The sequence below is a fragment of the Phocoena phocoena genome, chromosome 1 (assembly GCF_963924675.1).
Source record: "Phocoena phocoena chromosome 1, mPhoPho1.1, whole genome shotgun sequence".
In the NCBI taxonomy this organism is placed as follows: domain Eukaryota; kingdom Metazoa; phylum Chordata; class Mammalia; order Artiodactyla; family Phocoenidae; genus Phocoena; species Phocoena phocoena.
This window is the reverse complement of record NC_089219.1, coordinates 108499670-108525795: the sequence shown is the minus strand read 5'-3', so window position 1 is coordinate 108525795 and position 26126 is coordinate 108499670. Positions and strand designations below refer to the sequence as shown.

The 26126-nt window shown below is 36.8% G+C and overlaps 1 protein-coding gene across 1 annotated transcript in view; it reads right to left on the bottom strand.

The window, feature by feature from the left end:
- Positions 1–25456, bottom strand: part of VPS45 (vacuolar protein sorting 45 homolog) — a 68331-nt gene extending 42875 nt beyond the window's left edge. Inside the window, exons 1-10 of the mRNA XM_065875825.1 lie at positions 25269–25456; positions 24509–24643; positions 16319–16379; positions 10887–10966; positions 9756–9824; positions 9499–9636; positions 8950–9060; positions 6574–6708; positions 6020–6133; positions 5445–5612 (exon numbers count right to left, since the gene is read on the bottom strand). Coding sequence (XP_065731897.1) covers positions 5445–5612; positions 6020–6133; positions 6574–6708; positions 8950–9060; positions 9499–9636; positions 9756–9824; positions 10887–10966; positions 16319–16379; positions 24509–24643; positions 25269–25361 — 1104 coding nt within the window. The 5' untranslated portion in view covers positions 25362–25456. The remainder of the gene's footprint in view (positions 1–5444; positions 5613–6019; positions 6134–6573; positions 6709–8949; positions 9061–9498; positions 9637–9755; positions 9825–10886; positions 10967–16318; positions 16380–24508; positions 24644–25268) is intronic.
- Between the last annotated feature and the right edge of the window lie 670 nt (positions 25457–26126).

The following is a 26126-nucleotide window of genomic DNA, read 5'->3' as shown; positions in this document are numbered from 1 at the left end:
AACAGAAAACTATTGTCCACTTAAGAAGATGGGATTTGGGCTTCCCTGGTGGCGCAGTTGTTGAGAGTCCGCCTGCCGATGCAGGGGACGCGGGTTTGTGCCCGGTCCGGGAGGATCCCACATGCCGCGAAGCGGCTGGGCCTGTGAGCCATGGCCGCTGAAACTGCGCGTCCAGAGCCTGCGCTCCGCAGCGCGAGAGGCCACAACAGTGAGAGGCCCGCGTACTGCAAAAAAAAAAAAAAAAAAAAAAAAAATGGGATTCAAAAATCTTCCACTGAATTCTAACATTAGTGTAGGCCCAATGAAAAATAGGAAAAGAAATGCAAAAACACTATCTTTGAAGGTCAAGTTTCAAAAAGGAGCTAATGTTCATTCGAAAGACATTGATTAAAAAACATTCTTCTCTTCTGATATTTAGAGATTCTTCCATTATTTTGGGCTGACTACTTTTATACTTTTCTGTTTTCTTCTACCAAAACTATGATATAGCAGTACAAGAAAAAACTTTCGTAACGACATGCCTATACTTTAAACCATTGTACAAATTACAGTTGAAGTCTACAATTAAAGATAGTCCCCATTTTTTTTTTGCTTTAATTTAACCTAAAGAACAGGATCTGTACCTTGTTATCAACTATCACAGTAATGTAGTAAAACACTCAATGAATAGCATTATAAGCCAATAGATTAGAACAGCAAGATGAAATTGGTAGAAGCCTTCAACATGCTGATATGATTAAATAATGAGTCTAATCTAACCGTTTGAGAGAACAGTGTTATGGGACTATAAAGAGCTTATCTAGGAAAAATGATAGAAAGTAGGCAGGACCCAATTCCACTAACTGGTAAATACATGAGTCAGTATTCTTTTACTTAATGACTAGTCAAATTTAGCTTTGGTGTAGGTCTTCGGCTGGTCAACACTGTTTCTGAAATACTAGTCAAATGATAGTTTAGAGAGAAAAGGATCATTTTTACTCTTAGTTGGTAAAAATAAAATTGTCAGCTCAATGTGTCCAAAACAATTTTCTTACAATTTTAACGAGAAGCAAAAAAACCCTTCTAAAATCAGGGAGAGTTCCAAGATCATGAGTGAATTAAAAAACATGTCTCATATGCCATAAAGAAAAGAGAACGTACCATCAAACAATAATACTGAAAATAGCGATAGTTAATATTCATTGAATGTTGTAAGTACCAGGTACCGTATTAAGTGCTTTACATGTATTAGCTCATTACACCCTCACAAAAATCTTTGAAGTAAGTACTGATATTTCCCCCTATTTTACAGACAAAGAGACTAAGACTTGGAGTGGTTAAGAATCATTTTCAAACCCAAGCCATCAAAGATTCAAGCTATCAGCCACTATTCGATACTGCTTCAAACAGAACTCTTTTTCTTCATTTCTCTAATGAATATTTGTTGTCCTTACTACGTGTTATTAATGGAATTTGAGATCTTTTACTCAAGGTCAGGAAAGAAGGATATAAAAAGACTAGATCCTCCTTCCAAATGAAAAGCTGTAATACGACAACAAAAGGGGGAGAAATTATTTACTTTCTGAAGATTTTTCCCTTTATGGTATGAAAAAAAATCTTCCTTACTAATCAAATGAGTCTTTTCCAAGGCTATGCATATATCTCAATGATAGTACATTGCAGTTTGGTTCTAGTGAAATTCTTCTGAATCAAATTTTTTGTTACCCTGTAGGGTAACTGGCTAGAAGTGGCAGCAATTCATAGGTTAAATTTTAGCAGTGATGAGCTTTTTTTGCCTCACCATGATACAGTTACTATTCAATAAAGCAAACCTCATCTTTACTCAGAAGTCAGTTCATCGCTTATTATCACCTAAGGTCAAGCCAAGGAATGCTGTAACCCATCTAGGGGTCAGGCCCCTGGCATCTACTCATTATTAAAAGTTCTCTTTATTGACTATTTCTATCATGTTGTCAAAGAAATCCTTTATGACGGGGGAGTCCAAATCAACTGCTCACTGTAAAACCCTAATACCCTGGGCAAGAAAACCTTCAAAAGATAATTTTTAAAAATATAAAGTGGATCACAAATGGAATTCATATTTTAAAGTATCTGTTTTTCTTTTAAAATGAACAAAAAATAAGATTTCAGGCAAGGAATTACAGTAGCCTTTTCTAACTGCTTTCCATATGGTGAGATACAAATAAAGATACTAAAATTGGCTAGTGATTAAGTTTGGTTCTATTGTTTTAAAGGGAAAAATAAAATGATAAAGAAACATAAGGAAATTTAAATTTAGTTACAGGACACAATTCTGTTTTTACTTAATAAGAGAAAAATATTCATTTTATTGAGAAAAATAAAAAGTTTTCATAGGAATGCTTCTATTAGGCCTACAAACCAACTATAAACTCTTATTAATAGTGTTGTTTAAAGTAAGCTGGCCAAGTTAAATAGATTGTGATGTACCTTTACAAAGGAATACTATTTAGTGATTTAACAGAATGAGCGTTTAGGTTCTGGTCTGGAACAATCTCTGAGATACACAGGTAAGTGAAAAAGCAAAATGCAGAGCTATGTGTACAGTATGGTATCATCTGAATTTTAAAAAGATAGAGAAGGAAATATACACACTCATAGAGGCTTGCACACACACAGAATAACTGTAAGAATGCAAGTGAAACTAACAGACTCAGTTTTTACTATGTATCTCTTTCATCAAGTACTTATATTATCTATTTAAGAATTAGAATTTGATAAACCATAATGGTATATCATAACAATGATATAAAGAATATAAAACAATGTTGATATATGTATAACTGAATCACTTTGCTGTACAGCAGAAATTAATACAACAGTGTAAATCAACTATACTTCAATAAAAAAATAGATTAAAAAAAATTCATATTTAATACAACTAAAAATATAAAGTCAGCCTAAAAGTTCTTTGTGAAGATTTAAGAACACAGAGATAAAATTAAGTGTTGACAGAAGTACTTTTCATAAATATAAAGCCAATAGCATCTTTATGATTTTCAAAATGATGGTGTTTTCAGAGGAACTCTTGATAAACATTTTTTTTTTTTTAATTTTTTTTTTTTTCTTTTGTGGTACTCGGGCCTCTCACTGTTGTGGTCTCTCCCGTTGCGGAGCACAGGCTCCGGACGCACAGGCTCAGCGGCCATGGGTCACGGGCCCAGCTGCTCCGCGGCATGTGGGATCTTCCCAGACCGGGGCACGAACCCGTGTCCCCTGCATCGGCAGGAAGACTCTCAACCACTGCGCCACCAGGGAAGCCCAATAAACATTTTTAAAAATTAAAAACCAACAACTATCAACATAAATCACAGTGAAGACTTTGGTATAACTAGAGCAAAGTCACAGGTGGGTGAATTTCTTTCTTTTGATTGTACCATATCTTTAAAAAATTGTACTTAGAGGAAGGAAACTAACCTTTACAAAGTACCTACCACATGGAAAGCATTTTATATCTCATTAAATCCTGATAACAACCTAAAAGTTTGAAATCATTATCCCTGAGGCTTGGGCAAAATAAGTAATTTTCCCAGAGAAACTTTGATATATAGAGATAGGACATAAGCCAGGATAGTCTGTGTTGTTTCCATCATACCATGCTGGCTTTATTTTATAAAGCAGAATTGCAGCAAGGAAAGAAGACTGAGTTTTAGAATATAGGGTCCTATTAATAAGGAAATGTGCTTCTTATAATAAGTGGCTTAGAAACAGCTATTTCCCAAAGGACTCTCATTCTCAAGTTACTTACTCTCAGTGATACCACATTTTGCCACTTCTCAGGAATTTTGGAATTATCTCTGATTTGTTCTGCCTTGTTATCCTTATATCTAATCTGTCACTAAATAGTTATTTTCTCCCTTTGAAATGTCTTTTATATTTGCCCTTCTGTACATTTTTACTACTACCACTATGAGTCTTCTAGCCTCTCTGACTTTAATTTTTTTCATCTCCAAAGCATCCTTACTAGATTAAATTTCCTAAAATACTGCTTTCATCATATCAACTTCTACGTAAGACTCTACACTGGATCTCTTTGCCTATCTCAGCAAGTACAAATCCCCCTTACAAGCGTCTTCATAAACTAGTTCCTGTTTACCAATTCAATTTTATCTCCTATGTCTCTTGCACACCCACTCTCAACAGGTCATGCTGTTTATTATTTTCTGCATAGTTCTACATCTTTTCTTTGCAGAAATCCTCCTCCAGATTCTATTCATTATTTACGGTCCATCTTAATATCACCTCTCTAAGAAACTGTCCCTAGTAACCTCAAATCTTTAATTATAGTCAGTACCACAATTTTGACTTAATTAAATATTAACTTGAAACACTGCCTAATTGTTACTCATGCTTTAGTTTTGTCTGTTCAACTTATACTGTAAATTTCATGAGGCTAGGGTTTGATTATGTCACTTTTTTCTAAAATCCTCTGATAGCTCTCATCATTTTAAGATTAAAGTCCAACCTCCTTTCAATGGCCATAACCAGGCCTCAATCTGTCCTTCTGGCTTATCTAAGACCACTCCTCATCTTATATCCAGCACTGGCTACACTGAATTAGTCTCTGTTCCCTTAAAAAAAATTTTTTTTTTTTTTTTTTTCACATCTCCATGCCTGCATTCCCTCTGCTGAGAATTTCCTTCCTTTTCTCTGGTTGGTGCACTTCTACTTAATTACTTGTCCAGAACCAGACCTAATGTCATTGTCTCTAAGAAGCTCTAAGAAGATTCATCCTTAGGGAAAACAGTTGTCCGTCCTCTGTATTCCCATATCCCTTTGTAATACCTCTAGTATAGCACTTATTGCATATATTATAATTCCTGGTTTAAATTTCTTTCTTCCCTACTAAAATGTGAACTTTTTGAGGAAAAGGATGGTATCTTATTCATTTTTGTACCACTAGATCCTCACAGCACCATGAACATGGAGCAGGCATTCACATGTTTGTGGAATAAACAGCAGATGTTCAATAATAAAAACCTAGATAATGCATTTTAATATATTATACCTTTAAAATCTTCCTAACAACACTGTGAGATAAATATCATTATACTTATTTAACAAATGAGGAAAATGGCTCAGAGATTAAGCCAACGGCTCCAGGTCACAAAGCCAGCAGTGGCAAATCAAACACTGAAATTCAGATCTTCTGATTTTAGTCTAGCATTCTTTCTAGTTGACTAGGCTGCCCTCCTAAACACTCAATTAATTGCCTGAACCCTTTGAGATTGCACATTTTTCTTCTACTGTCCCTCTTATAATACATCTATCTTAAATAATACTAATTTGTGTTCTTGTCTCAACTGCCTGTTACACTGTAAATTCCATGTTGGTTAAGAAGGATTACTTGCCTTTGTATCTCTTGCTCTGCCTGGCACAGTGCCTTACACATAGTAGGCGCCCATCAAATTGGATTGAATAGATACCTGGAGAGCACTAGAATGGTCATTTTGACAGGCCAGTTCTTGCTCAACCTCCGAAACCTCCAGCAGATTCCGCTCACTGACCAACCGAGACAGCTCTCCAACCACTGTCACGTGCTTTGATACAGTCCCAGACATCTTCTTGAATTGTGGGTAATTCTCCACAAAGGCCTGCCATGGGAAAAACATCAATTGGGGGTTCTGTTATTTCTTGATGAGGATAGGCATGTATGAAGAAGGAAAAAAAAAAAGGCAGGGATTATTCTTCTGCCCAGACTAAGGCATCTAATACTTTCAATCACATGGCATTTTGTTATGCTTAAGAAGAGAAGAACTAGTGTATGTCAGTAGACTGAGTCTTTATAGTCCAAATATGACTGATGAATGGAAAGAAGTACATGGCTTATTATGAAGTTTTCACTATATTTTTTCCTAAAGAGAAGTATTACAGAAAATAATCTCAAACCAAACAAAAGGAATCAAGGCAGAAATCAGACCCAGAATATTCCAGAAATGCTGCTTACATGAATAGTTCCAAAGTCTTGCATGTTAATCATCCATGTACATGTTCAATTTACCTTCATGTCTGCTATTGATTCTAGTTTTTGCTGTTCTTTTGGTTTCTTCTTCTGAAAGTCTTCCATGAGATTCTTTATGTTGCTACCAATCTCAGCAAAGTTCAGGTACATATTCTGTGAAAAAGGAAGTTGGAAACACAGTTCTATCAACAAGTCTGATTTTCAGACAATTTAAAAGAAGTAAAAAAGAACACTGAATACAGTGAGAACTGAAGGGCAAGAAAATTTCATTATCATTACCAAATCTGGATATTGGCCAGGACACTGGTGATGAATACCATTACCATTTTCACAAAGGGCTAAGGACAGGAGGGAAGTAAATAAATTGGGTTCTAATTTTAAAAGTACAAAACTAAGTATGTGATTTTTGTGAAAAAAATATTGTTAAAGGGTCAGAAAAAAGTGTGCCTTCCCTTGAGATGCAGTTTATCTACAGGACGCTTCTATTATCCTTCTACATGAAATCCCCAACCTGCTCTCATTCTAACAAATCAATATTAACCTTCTTACATAAAAACAACTAAAAAAATTTAAAAGAATTTTAAACCACTTACATTAGCGTAGAATTCATCATTTTCAGCAGATAGGACCACCTCTCTCAAGTCTTTACTGATCCCTGGCACTCTGGAAAGATCAATCCGATTGTTGTTTATGCCCAGTAGTTCATGGACCATGGCCTGATATGTCCACTAAATAAAGAATTATGAGAAAAAAAAAATTGGTAACTGACAAAACATGGAAATAGTACACGTTCAGGAAAACAAATAAAAACTGATAACATTCTTAGTAACTAGTCTTGTTTACATGGAGGTTCTCTATTTAGCTCAAATTTTATTAATACTTTGTGCTATACTAAGCATGAAGATTGTCATTTTAATTGGTTAAACATCCGACAGTCAAAATGCTTTTAGATCTCACACTTTTGGAAGAAGGGCAGCCAGATTAATATTCCTGATAGAAAGAAAACAAATTAGATCTATCATTAGCTCCAATTTTTGCCTGTGAATTAAGAGTATATTTTTGGCTTCATAGATAGGGCTATATTGGTACTGCAGTTACAAGCTGTACCATTTCCTGTACACTTCTGTGGTTTTCTGCAGCATGAGAAGTGTGTTCTTGCAGATCTGAGTGGTGCTATATTTATCCTGGGAACACTAATATTACCAGAAAAAAACCTTGTGAGTTGATCAAAACACACGTATTCAGAAGCTTGCCTCTGAATCCATTTTACTTTATATTTTTACTTAATATGTATTGTGAAGAAGGACCGGTTTCCAGTCTTACTTATTTCGTAAAACTGGAAAGGAGAAACCCCCAAATTTGCCTTCTCACCTTTTATGGAGAACAGGTTACTTTTAGTCACAGGCCCATTAGAGAAAACTAAGTATTTTCCAGCAAATTACCCTCTAAATCTAGAGTCTAAACACTAGATTTGTTAAAATAACTTCAGAGGTTATAAAAGTAGGTGCTTTATTTCCTAAAATATTTGCCAATGAGTCCTTGAAAAAGCAAGTTTCATTACAGCATTTAAAATAAGTACAACAAAATGCTTTATGCTTCCATAGACAGCATCCTGTGCATGCTTTCACCATTAGCACATACTTCATAATTAAAATGATGTTTACAGAAATCCTCACTGGATCATGAATTCTTTGAGAGCAGAGACTGTTATCTTTTAACCTTTTATCTCTAGTACTTAATACAGTACCTGGCACATAATAGGTCCTCAGTGAAATCTGTTGAAGGAATGATTGCTTTTCTTTGGGAAACTAAATTATAAGCAATTATTTTTCTTTCTACTTTTTTATATCATCAAAATTTCTTTAGTTATATTATTAAAATGTATATAAAATATGTAACACATAATATGTAATATATAGAATATATAAAGTTATATTACTTTGAATTTTAGGAATATAAGCTATCTATCATATCATAGAGAAGTTGCATTCCACAGCACAGATTTCCCCTAGCATTAACATTATTATTATAAGCTGGGATGGAACTGAAATATAGACTGTGCCTTTTCCTATAAATTTAAAGTCGCTATTAATAAAGTATCTACAAAGTGTAAGGCACTGTGCTTGTATTCACAGAAGAACAAACATTAGTAAGACACAGTCTGCCTTGAAGGAATGTATAACCTAGGAGACTGTGAAAACAATCAAAGGTACAACATAGAAAGTGCAGCATGAGATATAAGATGCTTCAAAAACACATAAAAGATGTTTCAAGTGGTTTTAAAGGATAAGAATTTTGAGAGGTGAAAATGGGAAGAGAATGTATTCCAAACATGCCAGAGTTCAAAGAGAGGTCACAACATGAATAAAATGATGGCAGGAAATCATGAGGTATATCTACACAGTAGTGGGCTGCAGGTTTTCTATAACGTTGAGCCTACATTGTGAAGGCTCATGGATGCCAAGTTCAGGAGTCTGTATTTCATCCAGTAGGCAAATGGGAAACAATTAAGATTTTTAAGCCAGAGTAATAGGATCAGAACTTACTTTAGTAAAAGTAATTTAACAACATTGTATCCTTGAGATACATTAGAGTGGAGAGAAATTAAAAGTGGGGAATCAAGAAGATGACTATTTGAGGATTCCTATAAGAGATTAGACACACCAAGATAATGGCAATATGAATGGAAAAGAGCAGACACTGGAAAAGTAGAATCTACAGACCCAGAAGTTGCCTTAATTAGGGATGGTGGCAGAAAGGGACAGGAAGGATGAGGCAGAAGAAAGAGCTGAAGATGACTGTGGCTGGAAGAACACTGATACCAGAATGCTAGGAAACACAAGGCAAAAACAAGAATAGCTGAAAATAAGGAGGCAAATAAATGGACCATGTTGTTCATTTCCACATCTGCATTTTGATGAATACCACTTGAAATCATCTTTTCATTATGCTAACAAAGGGCTCTGCACCTGGTTTAGCAATGGGGTGATGGCATCATCGCAGCGATCTAAAATAAGTAGCAATGGAGGAACCTCAGTCCGCCGGAATTCAAACAGTTCATATTCTTTAGTTATCACCTGCTGTGGGTAAGAGAAAAAGACGGTTTGGTGAACCAATTAGTAGCAGATAGAGATGATATAAATAGAAAATTAATACACAAAAACCACATTTAACAATAGTTTCTTGCACTTTCATAGGCCTTCCATAAAAGGATTCAAAAGCTTGACAAAGTTTAGTAGCATTCTGTTTAAGGGGTTAGGATTTGAAACTCTATTTTACAAGCGGTTTAATAGGATCAAAAGAAGTTAAGTAGCTTGCAAATGTTTCTTGGGTTAAACCTAAGAATCTTAGCTCTAATTTGTTGCTTTTGGTCTTGAATTACAAATGCCTACCTCTTTGCCAGTAAACCTAACACATCATCTCCTTAGTTTTAGATAAAACATTCCTTTAATTTCTGAAATATGAAAAAGAAATGAATGGTCTTGATGTTTTGGAACTGGAGATAGGGAATGCCATACCTTAACACATTCTGCAAGTCTCTTTGCTGTCTCTGATGAAAGCTGGTAACGAATCATGGGACATTTCTTCAGAGATAAAAGGAGAGCTGTCAGGCCTTGAGTTGCTCTGGATAGTTGGACTGGATCCCAATTTCGACCCTTTTTGTTAAAACATATATTCAGAGAAAATATTTGAATTTTATCTTACAAGTCCAATTACTTACTGAATTAACTCCTACCTGATAAATAAACTTAAAAAAAATCCTTTCTTTCCATACCTGGCAGCAACCCAGAATATTGAGGGAAAACAAATGTGGATTCACAGCAATGTAATCACCATAAAATTCCTGCAAACAAAGCACCAAGATGAGTCAGTCATTCCATAAACTCCTAACTGTATCATGCAATAATATTTTTCATATGTGATATAATACTATGTGATACAATCAAATTTGAGGAAATGTAGGTATAAAAGAGAAAAATTGATCATTTAACAATTGAGTAACAATAGTCAATGTGAGAGATTAATAAGATAATCATAAAATAGTAGCAATAAATCTTTAACAAAAAAAACCCAAAAAACAAAGTTGTATAAATATACATATCATACTTAAGGAGACTTATCAATTAGTAAAAATACAACACTGCTAAAGATATACAATGTTACACTCAGTTAGATGAATAAGAGCTTTGCTGTCCAGTGTATTCTCATGAGGGAGAATATGATTTAAAATAGGTCATTTTTTTTCATTCATTTATCACCTAGCGCATCCTCCTGAAAATCCAAAACTTGTTTATTTGCTTCCCTGAGGACGATATTCTTCACTTAGGTGATAAATGTATTCAAACATCTGTGATAAATGTATTCAAGAACACTAAAGGGTTTAAGAAGGAAAAGGTAACATGAAATGTTCTAATGTGAAATATTACATAGCATGCAGAATAAACATTTAGGAGTTGCAAGTTTTAACCTAATGACAAATCTGCTTACTACTTCCCAAAGCAAGATAATCACAAACAGAACTTTAATAAACCTCATTCACATCCTTTACTTCCTATTCTCTCCCAATCAGACATAAACTATAACTGTGTAGATGAATATTCTTATAGTATAGCTCATAAAACTAGCATAAGACATATCTGGCTCTGTCCCCAACCCTGTGAAACCAACCCTACCAATCCAGTACCTTTCCAATCTCCTCATTCCCACTGCCTCCTTTAATTCTATTCCCACTCAATTTGATACCTCTTCCAGACTTTCTAAATATGAGTATAGTCTGGTGCAATGCACATTTATGGTGTCTGATCAATAGCTTCCTTTCTTATGAGACAACACCTTCCATATTTTTAGACTCAAATCTTTAGAAAGGGCCAATATAAGATATGTATTAGAGGACCAATATGTTTACCTGAACCTCAGCCACCACTTCCTGTTCATCAGCTTCAGCTAATGACTTCACATCACTCTTGCTGATCACATTACTGAAATCTGAAACAGACATATAGGTTGTGGTTGACTCAGAGGAGATCACCTCTGCTGCAATTAGACATAAATGGGCCTGACAGTTAAAGTCTAATGACGAAGTGAAATTTAGTATACATTGTGGCATACGTCAAACACCTTCACATTGGAATGAACAGCACAAATATGTTTAAATCTGTAAATTCATAATACTTAAAAAAAAGGGAACCACCACTGTAGGCATTGGAGGATGCTAGGGAACCAAATCATTATATTGAAAATAGCAAATACTGGGAAAGAAGTGAGCTTTTATCCTTTTATATGCAAACTGTACCACCAGATAACCAATCGGTAGATGAGGGGAAACTCCTCTTTAAAGAAATTTTCCAGCTAAAAAGCAAAGGAATGATAATGATAGAATTAAAACACCATCATGTTTTTCAAACCCCAAATGAATCAATGGATGGAACTAGGCATTGGGCATTAACCTCTGCTAGTATCACAGTCAGAGACAATCAGTGGAAGCACACAACACTACCTACGAAATATTCTCGTCAAAAAGAAATCAAATCTGAATCTAATTAAGCCTCTGTATCCAAGTACCAATTTACAAGAACTAGAGGACAGAGGGAACATTTTAAATTGCAAAGAACATGTTAAAGTACCCCATGCAGACGCAATCAGCAAGATCCAGGCTGTGGGAAACTTTAACAGAACAATGTAGTTTCTTCAATAAATAGACTGCATGGGGGTTGGGGTAGAGAGAGGACTTATAGAAGATTAAAGAAACTTAAACAACGTATCAACCAATAGCAATGTGGGGACCTTACTATGATCCTGATTCAAACAAACAGTGGTTAAAAAAAAAGGCATGAAAGAATTTGAAATTTGAACACTGAATGAATACTTGAATAAATAGGAATTTTCTTCATTATTTGGATATAATAATGGTACTCTTTAAAACAAGTCCTTATCATTTAGAGATGCACATGGAAATATTTATGGCTGAAATCATGTGATGTCTTAGGTTATCTTCAATATAATATTGATGGGGGAGTAGACAGCAGTATAGCTAAAACAAGATTGGCCATGGTACGATAATTGTAGAAACTGGGTGATAGGTACATTGGGATTTATCAGACTATTCTACTTTTTACATATTTGAAAACTTCTATAATAAAAAGGTTTTGTTTTTTTTTTGCGGTACGCGGGCCTCTCACTGTTGTGGCCTCTTCCGTTGCGGAGCACAGGCTCCGGACGCGCAGGCTCAGCGGCCATGGCTCACGGGCCCAGCCGCTCCGCGGAATGTGGGATTTTCCCGGACCAAGGCACGAACCTGTGTCCCCTGCATCGGCAGGCGGACTCTCAACCACTGCGCCACCAGGGAAGCCCAAAAGTTTTTTTTTAAATAAAGGAAGGGAGGAGCCTGTTATACAAGATGTTTAGTAGACATAAGAATATACAAAATAAAATTATTAAAAAATGACATGAGCAGAAGGCCAGTTTTGTGCTAATTAATATAAATTGTGCTGAAAGTCTGTAAAGAATAAAATCACTATAGATAAACTCATTTTAGTTTATTTCAATCAAATAAAATTGTGAAATTGATTGCTCCACCCAAGACATTTCAACAGTCAATTTTTCCTAGGCTTTAGTGCTAACTACTTTAACATATATAATTTTTTTTCAACTTCATAGATTTACAGCCCAAATCAAACAAACTTTACAACCAGAAGAGTAAATATTAGACTTATTTTTGGTTATTAATCCCAACCACTGCATCAAATAACTTTTCAGAGGAAAAGGGAGTCTTTCATCTCATGATCTATTCAATTTTTAGCTAAGAGACTCAGCAAAACAGTAATTCTGTTACATGTCCAGATAAATTTGACAGTATGGGAAATCAATCTCTCTCTATATATAAATATATGTGTGTGTGTGTGTGTGTGTGTCTATGTGTGTCATTGAATACAAAAGTTTTTATACTTTCCTATCCTCAGTACCTAGCTTGTAATCAGACTTAAAAAATACTGGAATGACTGCACACCTATCAGGATAGCTAAAATGAAAAACAGGGACAACACTAAACGCTTGTGAGGATACAAAGAAATTAGATCACCTGTACACTGCTAATGGAAATGTAAAATGGCATAGTCATGCCAGAAAACATTTAGCAGTTTCTTAAAACACTAAACAGGCAACTACCATATGACCCAGCAATTGCTCCCTGGGTATTATTTATTACAGAGAAATAAAGACTTATGTTCACACAAAAACCTATACACAAATATTTATAACAACTTTATTTGTATTAGCCCAAACTAGAAACAACTGAGATGTCCTTCAACAGGTGAACAGTTAAACAAACTGTGGTACATCCATACCATGGAATACTACTCAGTAATTAAATAAATAAATAAATAAATAAAAATGAGGACTTCCCTGGTGGTGCAGTGGTTAAGAATCTGCCTGCCACTATATTACAAAGCAACAGTAATCAAGACAGTATGGTACTGGCACAAAAACAGAAAGATAGATCAGTGGAACAGGATAGAAAGCCCAGAGATAAACCCACGCACATATGGACACCTCATCTTTGATAAAGGAGGCAGGAATGTACAGTGGAGAAAGGACAGCCTCTTCAATAAATGGTGCTGGGAAAACTGGACAGGTACATGTAAAAGTATGAGATTAGATCACTCCCTAACACCATACACAAAAATAAGCTCAAAATGGATTAAAGACCTAAATGTAAGGCCAGAAACTATCAAACTCTTAGAAGAAAACATAGGAAGAACACTCTATGACATAAATCACAGCAAGATCCTTTCTGACCCACCTCCTAGAGTAATGGAAATAAAAACAAAAATAAACAAATGGGACCTAATGAAACTTCAAAGCTTTTGCACAGCAAAGGAAACGATAACCAAGACCAAAAGACAACCCTCAGAATGGGAGAAAACATTTGCAAATGAAGCAACTGACAAAGGATTAATCTCCAAAATTTACAAGCAGCTCATGCAGCTCAATAACAAAAAAACAAACAACCCCATCCAAAAATGGGCAGAAGACCTAAATAGACATTTCTCCAAAGAAGATATACAGAATGCCAACAAACACATGAAAGAATGCTCAACATCATTAATCATTAGAGAAATGCAAATCAAAACTACAATGAGATATCATCTCACACCAGTCAGAATGGCCATCATCAAAAAATCAAGAAACAATAAATGCTGGAGAGGGTGTGGAGAAAAGGGGACACTCTTGCACTGCTGGTGGGAATGTGAATTGGTTCAGCCACTGTGGAGAACAGTATGGAGGTTCCTTAAAAAACTACAAATAGAATTACCATATGACCCAGCAATCCCACTACTTGGCATATACCCTGAGAAAACCAAAATTCAAAGAGAGTCATGTACCAAAATGTTCATTGCAGCTCTATTTACAATAGCCAGGACATGGAAACAACCTAAGCGCCCATCATCGGATGAATGGATAAAGAAGATGTGGCACATATACACAATGGAATATTACTCAGCCTTAAAAAGAAATGAAATTGAGCTATTTGTAATGAGATGGATAGACCTAGAATCTGTCATACAGAGTGAAGTAAGTCAGAAAGAAAAAGACAAATACCGTATGCTAACACATATATATGGAATTTAAGGGAAAAAAATGTCATGAAGAACCTAGGGGTAAGATAGGAATAAAGACGCAGACCTACTGGAGAACGGACTTAAGGATATGGGGAGGGGGAAGGGTGAGTTTTGACAGGGCGAGAGAGAGTCATGGACATATACACACTAACAAACGTAGTAAGGTAGATAGCTGGGGGGAAGCAGCCGCAAGGCACAGGGATATTAGCTCGGTGCTTTGGAACAGCCTGGAAGGGTGGGATGGGGAGAGTGGGAGGAAAGGAGACGCAAGAGGGAAGACATATGGGAACATATGTATATGTATAACTGATTCACTTTGTTATAAAGCAGAAACTAACACACCATTGTAAAGCAATTATACCCCAATAAAGATGTTTAAAAAAAAAAAAAAATAAATATTCCTTTTTATATGACAAAAAAAAAAAAAAAAAAAGAATCTGCCTGCCAATGCAGGGGACACAGGTTCGAGCCCTGGTCCGGGAAGATCCCACATGCCGCGGAGCAACTAAGCCTGTGCACCACAACTACTGAGCCTGTGCTCTAGAGCCCGTGAGCCACAACTACTGAGCCCACATGCCACAACTACTTAAGCCCACGCACCTAGAGCCCATGCTCTGCAACAAGAGAAGCCACCGCAATGAAGCCTGCGCACGGCAATGAAGAGTAGCCCCTGCTTGCAGCAACTAGAGAAAGCCCATGCGCAGCAACAAAGACCCAATGCAGCCAAAGATAAAAACAAATAAATTTAAAAAAAGAAAATAAAATAAAAAAAGAAAAAAAAAGCTTAATTGAAAAAGAAAACCCATGATTATTAGCCAAAAATATAACAAAAACAAAAGTAGTATGACAGAAAAGAATAAAATTGCCTGTTTTTACCTCCTGGGGTTGTTTTAAGGGCTGAATAAAATATGAGAGAGTTCTTATAAACTACAGTGTCTTATCACAAATGTTAATTTTTTGTACCATTATTAAATTGTAGTCTATGCGGAAGAAAGTATATATCTTAGACTATAGTTTAAACCCTAAAACTCCAAAGCCTTCAAGTAAACAATACAAATGCTATGAAGATCAATAAGGACATCTAGAGGAGAAAAGATGTAACTTCCAAAGCAGAATGTATTACATTAAAAAAATCCATATAAATTATATAGTAACCCACAAACCCAGTTTATTTCCAAGCCTTCACCCCCTTTCCCCTCTCCAAAAGTTATGCAAATAGGAGATACCTACCTGATGGCTTGTACTTTCAAGTATTACATAAAGTTGCAAAGAGAAGTAGACTGTTTTCATCTGGTATGTAAAGTAAATCTCTGCTTTTCCAACAAATTCAAGTATATCCTCCCTCCAAATAAATAAATCAGCTTCTATGCCTCCATTCATAAAAGTGTAAAATAGAAATAAGTATACATACTTTTTTGGCAAACGTAGAATGTGAAAGTTGACTACTTACAACTTTTGACTTATAAAGAAACTTGAAGGGCAAAGTAAAACTTAACAAAAAATTTGTTTTTAACCTAAGCAGTCTATGATGAGTGGAAGTAACATTTAGCTCTCAGAAACAGAATGTTGGTCCAACACTTTTAATACTTTGAAATGACAAAAAAACTCACCAGACTCTTTCAGTGATGGATTCAATTAACTTACTGATGATATGAAGTACCCAAGAACATATTAGCTAGGATTTAGTTACATGATTGAACAGGTGAAATAACATACTTACAAATAAAATATATACTGTATTTGGGTCTTCGGAGCTCCTGAATCAGATAATCCACATTCTCCTAGAAAAGAAAAGAACAAACAAATAAAATATGAGAACTGCTTAAGTGAAAAAGTAATAAATACGTATCATCCACTGATTTATTTAAGTATTTACTGAGTGCCTACTGTGTGCTGAGGTCTAGATTAAGTGTGTGTATGTTGGGAGGGGTGAGGGCTGGGGATAAAAAAGAGCCACAATGAATACAATGATCAGGAATCATATGTAACATTAACTAGCTGCATTGCCTTGGCCAAATTAAGATTAAAAAATATAAAGGACATAGATGCTGAAATACAACATAAAATAGATAATAATTCTGCAAATTTGCCTTAAGCTGTTTGTTTATAAATTTTATTCATCTGATCAAAATTCTTATGAGGAACATCAAAATGTGTCTAGTCCTTTAAAAACCAACATTCAAGAGAAAATATAGTTAAATATATTCAGTTGGGCTTTTAACTAATTGGGACCAGAGGCTGCAGAACTGCAATATTTGTGAAGTATTTGCAAACAGTAGGCTAAGACCTTTTGTATAATTACATTATTTAAAAATAAAACATGAAATTTAGAACTAAAAGTTGATTTTCAAATGGTCAAAACATAGTAATTCCAATTACATACGGTCATAATGCAGACCTTATCTACATTTGATACTATAACATATGGTTAAATTTCAGTATAAAGTTGATCCCCAAATTATACAAGATATAAAATATCATTTTTGAATGTTAAAAAAACCATACATTTCCTTACAAAATTAAAAGTAACGTAAGCAATACATATTGCTTGTTAAATGGGAAAAAGACTTTAAAAACTGTCATTTAAATTTAAAAAACACATTAAAATTAACTTTATAATGTAATCTTAAGGAAAAATTGTTTTTGACAACACATTTTGAGTTTGGGAGAACATACATATGGCACTGAAAGAGCTTCTCCAATAAAAAATGTTAGGAAATGATAGACTGATAATCTCTAAGATCCCTCCCAGAGCCAAAATTTCATGACTAATATGAAACAATTGGAAACTACTGTATCAAAGAATTAATTGATGTATTAATTAATTCAGGAACTATTTATTGAGTATCCATTATGTGGCAGGCTTTGGGGACAAAACAGTGTGAAAATATGCTCTCCTGGAGCTTACTGCTGGTAGGTGAGACATATTAATTAATCACACAAACCATATGAGACTTCAACCATGACAAGTAATAGGGAGAAGAAGATGGTGCTATAAGTGTTTATGAGAGGGGAGTTTGAACTGGTCAGCAAAGCCAGGAAAGATTTTCTTGAGGGAGTGAAAACGTTCCAGGCAAAGAGAAGAACCTGTGCAAAGGTCCTGCGGCATGACGGAATACAGTGGACTGAAAGGTTAGTGTGGCTAAGAGCAAAAGGGGAATGGTTTGAAATGAGGCTATAGAAATAGTAGGAACTAGACCACACAGGGCCTTGCAGGCCACACTTAATGGAGTTTTGTCTTTATCATAAAAGCAACGAGCAAACATTCAAGGATTTCAAGCGTGGTGACAAAGGTCAGATTTGTATATTGGAGAGTAGATAATGTACAAGCACTGGAGTTAAGAACATGAATATAAAACAAGAGAACATACAAAATAAGATTGAAATAGTAAAGGATTTTTAAAGGAGGACTCAAGTTAGATTTAGAAGATGATGGCTGAAAACTGACAGAAGGCTAAAGAATCTTTAATCAGGGGAAGAGAACAAACAGAGGACAGGAATGAGCATGTAAAGGGATCATAAAAAGGCCAATCTGGCTGCAGTGGAGGAGCAGAGGTAGGACATAGGAGGTTGAATACATAAGGACCAGATCAGCTACAGGAGGGCTCTGAGGGCTACTAAATATAAATTTAATCATGGAAGTAAAATTGAGCCATTAAAGGTTCCTGAGCACAGATGTGAATAAAATGATAAAGACTCAAAACACTGATATAAGTATGTAAGATCAAATGGCAATGGTGGCCCTGAACCAAGATGGTGGAGTAGAAGGACGTGCTCTCACTCCCTCTTGCGAGAACACCAAAATCACAACTAGCTGCTGGACAATCATCGACAGGAAGACACTGGAACTCACCAAAAAAGATACCCCACGTGTAAAGACAAAGGAGAAGCCACAATGAGATGGTAGGAGGAGCACAATCACAGTAAAATCAAATCTCATAACTGCTGGGTGGGTGACTCACAGACTGGAGAACACTTATACCATAGATGTCCACCCACTGGAATGAAGGTTCTAAGCCCCACATCAGGCTTCCCAACCTGGGGGTCTGGCAACGGGAGGAGGAATTCCTAGAGAATCAGATTTTGAAGCCTAGTGGGATTTGATTGCAGGGCTTTGACAGGACTGGGGGAAACAGAGACTCCACTCTTGGAGGGCACACACAAAGTAGTATGTGCATCAGGACCCAGGGGAAGGAGCAGTGACCCCAGGGGAGACTGAACCAGACCTACCTGCTAGTGTGGGAGGGTCTCCTGCAGAGGCAGAGGGTAGCTGTGGCTCACCATGGGGGCAAGGACACTGGCAGCAGAAGTTCTGGGAAGTACTCCTTAGTGTGAGCCCTCCCAGAGTCTGTCATTAGCCCCACCAAAGAGCCCAGGTAGGCATCAGTGTTGGGTTGCCTCAGGCCAAACAACCAACAGGGAGGGAACCCAGCCCCACCCATCAGCAGTCAAGCAGATTAAAGTTTTACTGAGCTCTGCCCACCAGAGCAATGGTCAGCTCTACCCACCACCAGTCCCTCCCATCAGGAAACTTGCACAAGCCTCTTAGCCTCATCCACCAGAGGGCAGACAGCAGAAGCAAGAACTACAGTCCTGCAGCCTGTGGAACAAAAACCACATTCACAGAAAGAAAGACAAGATGAAAAGGTAGAGGGCTATGTACCAAATGAAGGAACAAGATAAAAGCCCAGAAAAACAACTAAATGAAGTGGAGACAGGCAACCTTCCAGAAAAAGAATTCAGAGTAATGATCGTGAAGATGATCCAGGACCTCGGAAAAGAATGGAGGCAAAGATCAAGAAGATGCAAGAAATGTTTAAAAAAGACCTAGAAGAATTAAAGAACAAACAAACAGAGATGAACAATACAATAACTGAAATGAAAACTATACTAGAAGGAATCAATAGCCCAATAATTGAGGCAGAAGAACGGGTAAGTGACCTGGAAGACAGAATGTTGGAATTCACTGCTGCAGAACAGAAGAAAAAAGAATAAAAAGAAATGAAGACAGCCTAAGAGATCTCTGGGACAACATTAAACACAACATTCGCATTATAGGGGTCCCAGAAGGAGAAGAGAGAGAGAAAGGACCCAAGAAAATATTTGAAGAGATTATTGTTGAAAACTTCCCTAACATGGGAAAGGAAATAGCCACCCAAGTCCAGGAAGTGCAGCGAGTCCCGTACAGGATAAACCCAAGGAGAAACACGCCGAGACATATAGTAAACAAATTGGCAAAAATTAAAGACAAAGAAAAATTATTGAAAGCAGCAAGGGAAAAACTACAAATAACATACAAGGAAACTCCCATAAGGTTAACAGCTGATTTCTCAGCAGAAACTCTACAAGCCAGAAGGGAGTGGCATTATATACTTAAAGTGATGAAAGGGAAGAACCTACAACCAAGATTACTCTACCCAGCAAGGATCTAATTCAGATTCGATGGAGAAATCAAAAGCGTTACAGACAAGCAAAAGCTAAGAGAACTCAGCACCACCAAACCAGCTCTACAACATATACAAAAGGAAATTCTCTAAGTGGGAAACACAAAAGAAAAGGACCTACAAAAACAAACCCGAAACAATTAAGAAAATGGTCATAGGAACATACATATCAATAATTACCTTAAAAGTGAATGGATTAAACGCTCCAACCGAAAGACACAAGCTTGCTGAATGGATACAAAAACAAGACCCATATATATGCTGTCTACAAGAGACCCACTTCAGACCTAGGGACACATACAGATTGAAAGTGAGGGGATGAAAAAAGATATTCCATGCAAATGGAAATCAAAAGAAAGCTGGAGTAGCAATACTCATACCAGATAAAATAGACTTTAAAATAAAGAATGTTACAAGAGACAAGGAAGGACACTACATAATGATCAAGGGATCAATCCAAGAAGAAGATATACCAATTATAAATATATATGCACCCAACATAGGAGCACCTCAATACATAAGGCAACTGTTAACAGCTCTAAAAGAGGAAATCAACAGTAACACAATAATAGTGGGGAACTTTAACACCTCACTTACACCAATGGACAGATCATCCAAAATGAAAATAAATAAGGAAACACAAGCTTTAAATGACACAATAGACCAGATAGATTTAATTGATATTTATAGGACATTCCATCCAAAAACAGCAGATTACACTTTCTTCTCAAGTGCGCACAGAACATTCTCCAGGATAGATCACATCTTGGGTCACAAATCAAGCCTCAGTAAACTTAAGTAAACTGAAATCATATCAAGCATCTTTTCTGACCCCAATGCTATGAGATTAGAAATGAATTACAGGGAAAAAAAAGTAAAAAAACACAAACACATGGAGGCTAAACAATACGTTACTAAATAACCAAGAGATCACTGAAGAAATCAAAGAGGAAATCAAAAAATACCTAGAGACAAATGACAATGAAAACACGATGATCCAAAACGTATGCGATGCAGCAGAAGCAGTTCTAACAGGGAAGTTTATAGCTATACAAGCCTACCTCAAGAAACAGGAAAAATCTCAAATAAACAATCTAACCTTACATCTAAAGGAACTAGAGAAAGAAGAACAAACAAAACCCAAAGTTAGCAGAAGGAAAGAAATCATAAAGATCAGAGCAGAAATAAATGAAATAGAAACAAAGAAAACAATAGCAAAGATCAATAAAACTAAAAGCTGGTTCTTTGAGAAGATAAACAAAATTGATAAACCATTAGCCAGACTCATCAAGAAAAAGAGGGAGAGGACTCAAATCAATAAACTTAGAAATGAAAAAGGAGAAGTTACAACAGACACCACAGAAATACAAAGCATCCTAAGAGACTACTACAAGCAACTCTATGCCAATAAAATGGACAACCTGGAAGAAATGGACAAATTCTTAGAAAGGTATAACCTTCCAAGACTGAACCAGGAAGAAATAGAAAATATGAACAGACTAATCATAAGTAGTGAAATTGAAACTGTGATTAAAAATCTTCCAACAAACAAAAGTCCAGGATCAGATGGCTTCACAGGTGAATTCTATCAAACATTTAGAGATGAGCTAACAACCATCCTTCTCAAACTCTTCCAAAAACTTGCAGAGGAAGGAACACTCCCAAACTCATTCTATGAGGTCACCATCACCCTGATACCAAAACCAGACAAAGATACTACAAAAAAAGAAAATTATAGATCAATATCACTGATGAATATAGATGCAAAAATCCTCAACAAAATACTAGCAAACAGAATCCAACAACACATTAAAAGGATCATATACCATGATCAAGTGGGATTTATCCCAGGGATGCAAGGATTCTTCAATATATGCAAATCAATCAATGTGATACACCATATTAACAAATTGAAGAATAAAAACCATATGATCATCTCAATAGAGGCAGAAAAAGCTTTTGACAAAATTCAACACCCATTTATGTTAAAAACTCTCCAGAAAGTGGGTATAGAGGGAACCTAACTCAACATAATAAAGGCCATATATGACAAACCCACAGCAAACATCGTTCTCAATGGTCAAAAACTGAAAGCATTTCCTCTAAAATCAGGAACAAGACAAGGAACACCACTATCATTCAACATAGTTTTGGAAGTCCTAGCCATGGCAATCAGAGAAGAAAAAGAAATACAAATTGGAAAAGAAGAAGTAAAACTGTCACTGTTTCCAGATGACATGATACTATACATAGAGAATCCTAAAGATGCCACCAGAAAACTAGTAGAGCTAATCAATGAATTTGGTAAAGTTGCAGGATACAAAATTAATGCACAGAAATCTCTTGCATTCCTATACACTGATGATGCAAAATCTGAAAGAGAAATTAAGGAAACACTCCCATTTACCACTGCAACAAAAAGAATAAAATACCTAGGAATAAACCTACCTAGGGAGACAAAAGACCTGTATGCAGAAAACTATAAGACACTGATGAAAGAAATTAAACATGATACCAACAGATGGAGAGATATACCATGTTCTTGGATTGGAAGAATCAATACTGTGAAAATTACTCTACTACCCAAAGCAATCTACAGATTCAATCCCTATCAAATTACCAATGGCATTTTTTATGGAACTAGAACAAAAAAATCTTAAAATTTGTATGGAGATACAAAAGACCCCAAATAGACAAAGCAGTCTTGAGGGAAAAAAATGGAGCTGGAGGAATCACACTCCCTGACTTCAGACCATACTACAAAGCTACAGTAATCAAGACAATATGGTACTGGCACAAAAACAGAAACATATATCAATGGAACAAGATAGAAAGCCCAGAGATAAACCCACGCACATATGGTCAACAAATCTATGACAAAGGAGGCAAGGATATACAATGGAGAAAAGACAGTCTCTTCAATAAGTGGTGCTGGGAAAACTGGACAGCTACATGTAAAAGAATGAAATTAGAACACTCCCGAAGACCATACACAAAAATAAACTCAAAATGGATTAGAGACCTAAATGTAAGACTGGACACTATAAAACTCTTAGAGGAAAATATAGGAAGAACACTCTTTGACATAAATCACAGCAAGATCTTTTTTGATCCACCTCCTAGAGTAATGGAAATAAAAACAAAAATAAACAAATGGGACCTAATGAAACTTCAAAGCTTTTGCACGGCAAAGGAAACCATAAAGAAGATGAAAAGACAACCCTCAGAATGGGAGAAAATATTTGCAAACGAATCAATGGACAAAGGATTAATTTCCAAAATATATTAACAGCTCATGCAGCTCAATATTAAAAAAACAAACAACCCAATCCAAAAATGGGCAAAAGATCTAAATAGACATTTCTCCAAAGAAGACATACAGATGGCCAAGAAGCACGTGAAAAGCTGCTCAACATCACTAATCATTAGAGAAATGCAAATCAAAAGTACAATGAGGTATCACCTCACACCAGTTAGAATGGGCATCATCAGAAAATCTACAAACAACAAATGCTGGAGAGGGTGTGGAGAAAAAGGAACCCTCTTGCACTGTTGGTGGGAATGTAAACTGATACAGCCACTATGGAGAACAGTATGGAGGTTCCTTAAAAAACTACAAATAGAATTACCATATGATCCAGCAATCCCACTACTGGGCATATACCCAGAGAAAACCATAGTTCAAAAAGACACATGCACCCCAATGTTCATTGCAGCACTATTTACAATAGCCAGGTCACAGAAGCAACCTAAATGCCCACCAACAGACAAATGGATAAAGATGTGGTACATATATACAATGGCATATTACTCAGCCATGAAAAGCAATGAAATTGGGTCATTTGTTGAGACATGGATGGATCTAGAGACTGTCATACAGAGTGAAGTAAGTCAGAAAGAGAAAAACAAATTGCGTATATTAATGCATATATGTGGAGCCTAGAAAAATGGTACAGATGAACCAGTTTGCAGGGCAAAAATAGAGACACAGATGTAGAGAACAAATGTATGGACACCAAGGGGGGAAAGCCGTGGGGGGTGGGGGTGTGATGAATTGGGCGATTGGGACTGACATGTATACACTGATGTGTATAAAACTGATGACTAATAAGAACCTGCTGTATAAAAAAATACAATTCAAATTTTAAAATAAATAAATAAATGGCAATGGTGTTCAGTGTGACAGGTATGGAGGTTAATCCAGGAATAAAGTGATGTGGGTCTCTGCTGGGATAGTTAGTGGCTTTGGAAGTAGCTGAGAACCTTAAAGACACCTTGAAGGAAAAACTGGCTGTAAGCAGTGACTGAGATGTGGAAAGGAGGGGAGTCATGGTTATAACTCTGATAAACCAGGATAATTATGATGCCACAAATGATGATAATATAAATTTATTTTGCCTTAATAATACTTCCAGATCATAGTGTGCTGTATTTGCCTAAGCAGACGGCAGCTGTTTATGTAGTACCTTTGTAGGTCGAAGAAAACAAATTGCTTTCAGGTGTTTCATGATCTCTCGATTTTGAGAATCAATGCGTTCAAAAAGGTACACTTCCTTCTGGAGAATTTCCGATTGTGTGTATACCATACTCACTATGCCGGTCTGTAAAGAAAAAGAATTAACTAATATTATGCTAGTCCAGAATAATGAAAACAAGCAGCCATACCTAAGCCTTAAAAGCCTTTTTTTTCATTAACACTACTTAGTTGGATAACTTAAATACTAACATATGTAATAACATTTACTGAGCATCTAAAATAATAAGTAATGTACCAAAATGAAACGTTCTCTCTGAACACGAACAACCTATAAATTTCCCATCACCTTAAAGAGTTCTTTTTTAAAATTTTGTGACCAATAAATTATAACCTGTCACCTCAGTTTGAGCCCTGACAGCTTTCCTTTAAAAACATAACGCTGAGTCGAAATAACAGGACCATCCCAAAGTCCTCCGAGTGCGCTGTCTTATATATTATTTCTTGGCAGAGGCATTTAAAGAACGATTTCTGATTTCAATAAATTGTTCTGGGTACAAGAACCTCTGGCAGTGGTTAGAGCCATTCAGACTGAAAACCTTCTAGGCAGCTTTACACAACCTTTCAGTTCCACACTGAACTGACCCTCACTTATAAATCTTTAATTAAATACTATATCCTACAGTGGAATGGGACCAGCTATTGCAAGGGAGGAGGGTTCCCTCACAAACACTGAGCAAAAGCAAACTCACCGTCTCTTTATCCATGAGAAGTACTTTCATGCCCGGTCCGCTGTCCTCTATCATTTTGGAAATGTACTGCTTCACAGCAAAAACCACGTTCATGGTGGCGAATTGACAGGTTAGCACTATAGCTCTTCCCGCCCCCCGTTTTTCTTGCTAAATTAACCCCCGGCCTCTTGTCCGGATCTCAGCAGCTTCCTCCCCGCCAGGCTTTGGCTTCCGGAAGTCCGGTCAGCTGTGTCCTGGGAGTTGTAGTTTCGCTACGCGGTTCGGACAACCAGCCTCCCGGCTGCTTGGAAGAATTCGGCTGAGACACCCTAGGCCGCCACGCCCGGACTTGATTCTCGACCCACCTCTAGCCCGGAGGTGTTTGAGGCCCGGACGCTCAGATCTCTCCCGGCCCTTGGCCCGGGCCGCGGCCTGACGCCCCTCCTGCTTCGCTTGGGGAGAGGGTGGCGCCTCGCGGTGTGGAGGAATTTGGCATAATGCTGGCTCGGAGGCAAGAACAGCAGAGCTTGGCCGTGGTCGCTATTTGCCATTAACGCTTTCTCGGGTGGCGGTGAAGGATGGAGGGAAGGGAGATGGCCTTGTGTTCCCGGCAGATGCTAGGGACTCGGAGGGACGGCATTTGGTAAATCTCACGCGGTATTTGCTAAATAGTGGCCGAGATTCGTCTTCCCCGCCTTATTTGTGTCATTAACAAGGCGAGGACACAGTTCGGGCAAAGTGAGGTCCTAATTGCTTTTCCGAAGACTGAGGGGTATCGGAAATTGAACAAATACTTATTGAACGAATAAACAGGGAACGCCCTTTAGGGATGTTCTGGGAGAGGCCTCGGATCTCCCTGGAGGGCCTGGAGGTGGGGTC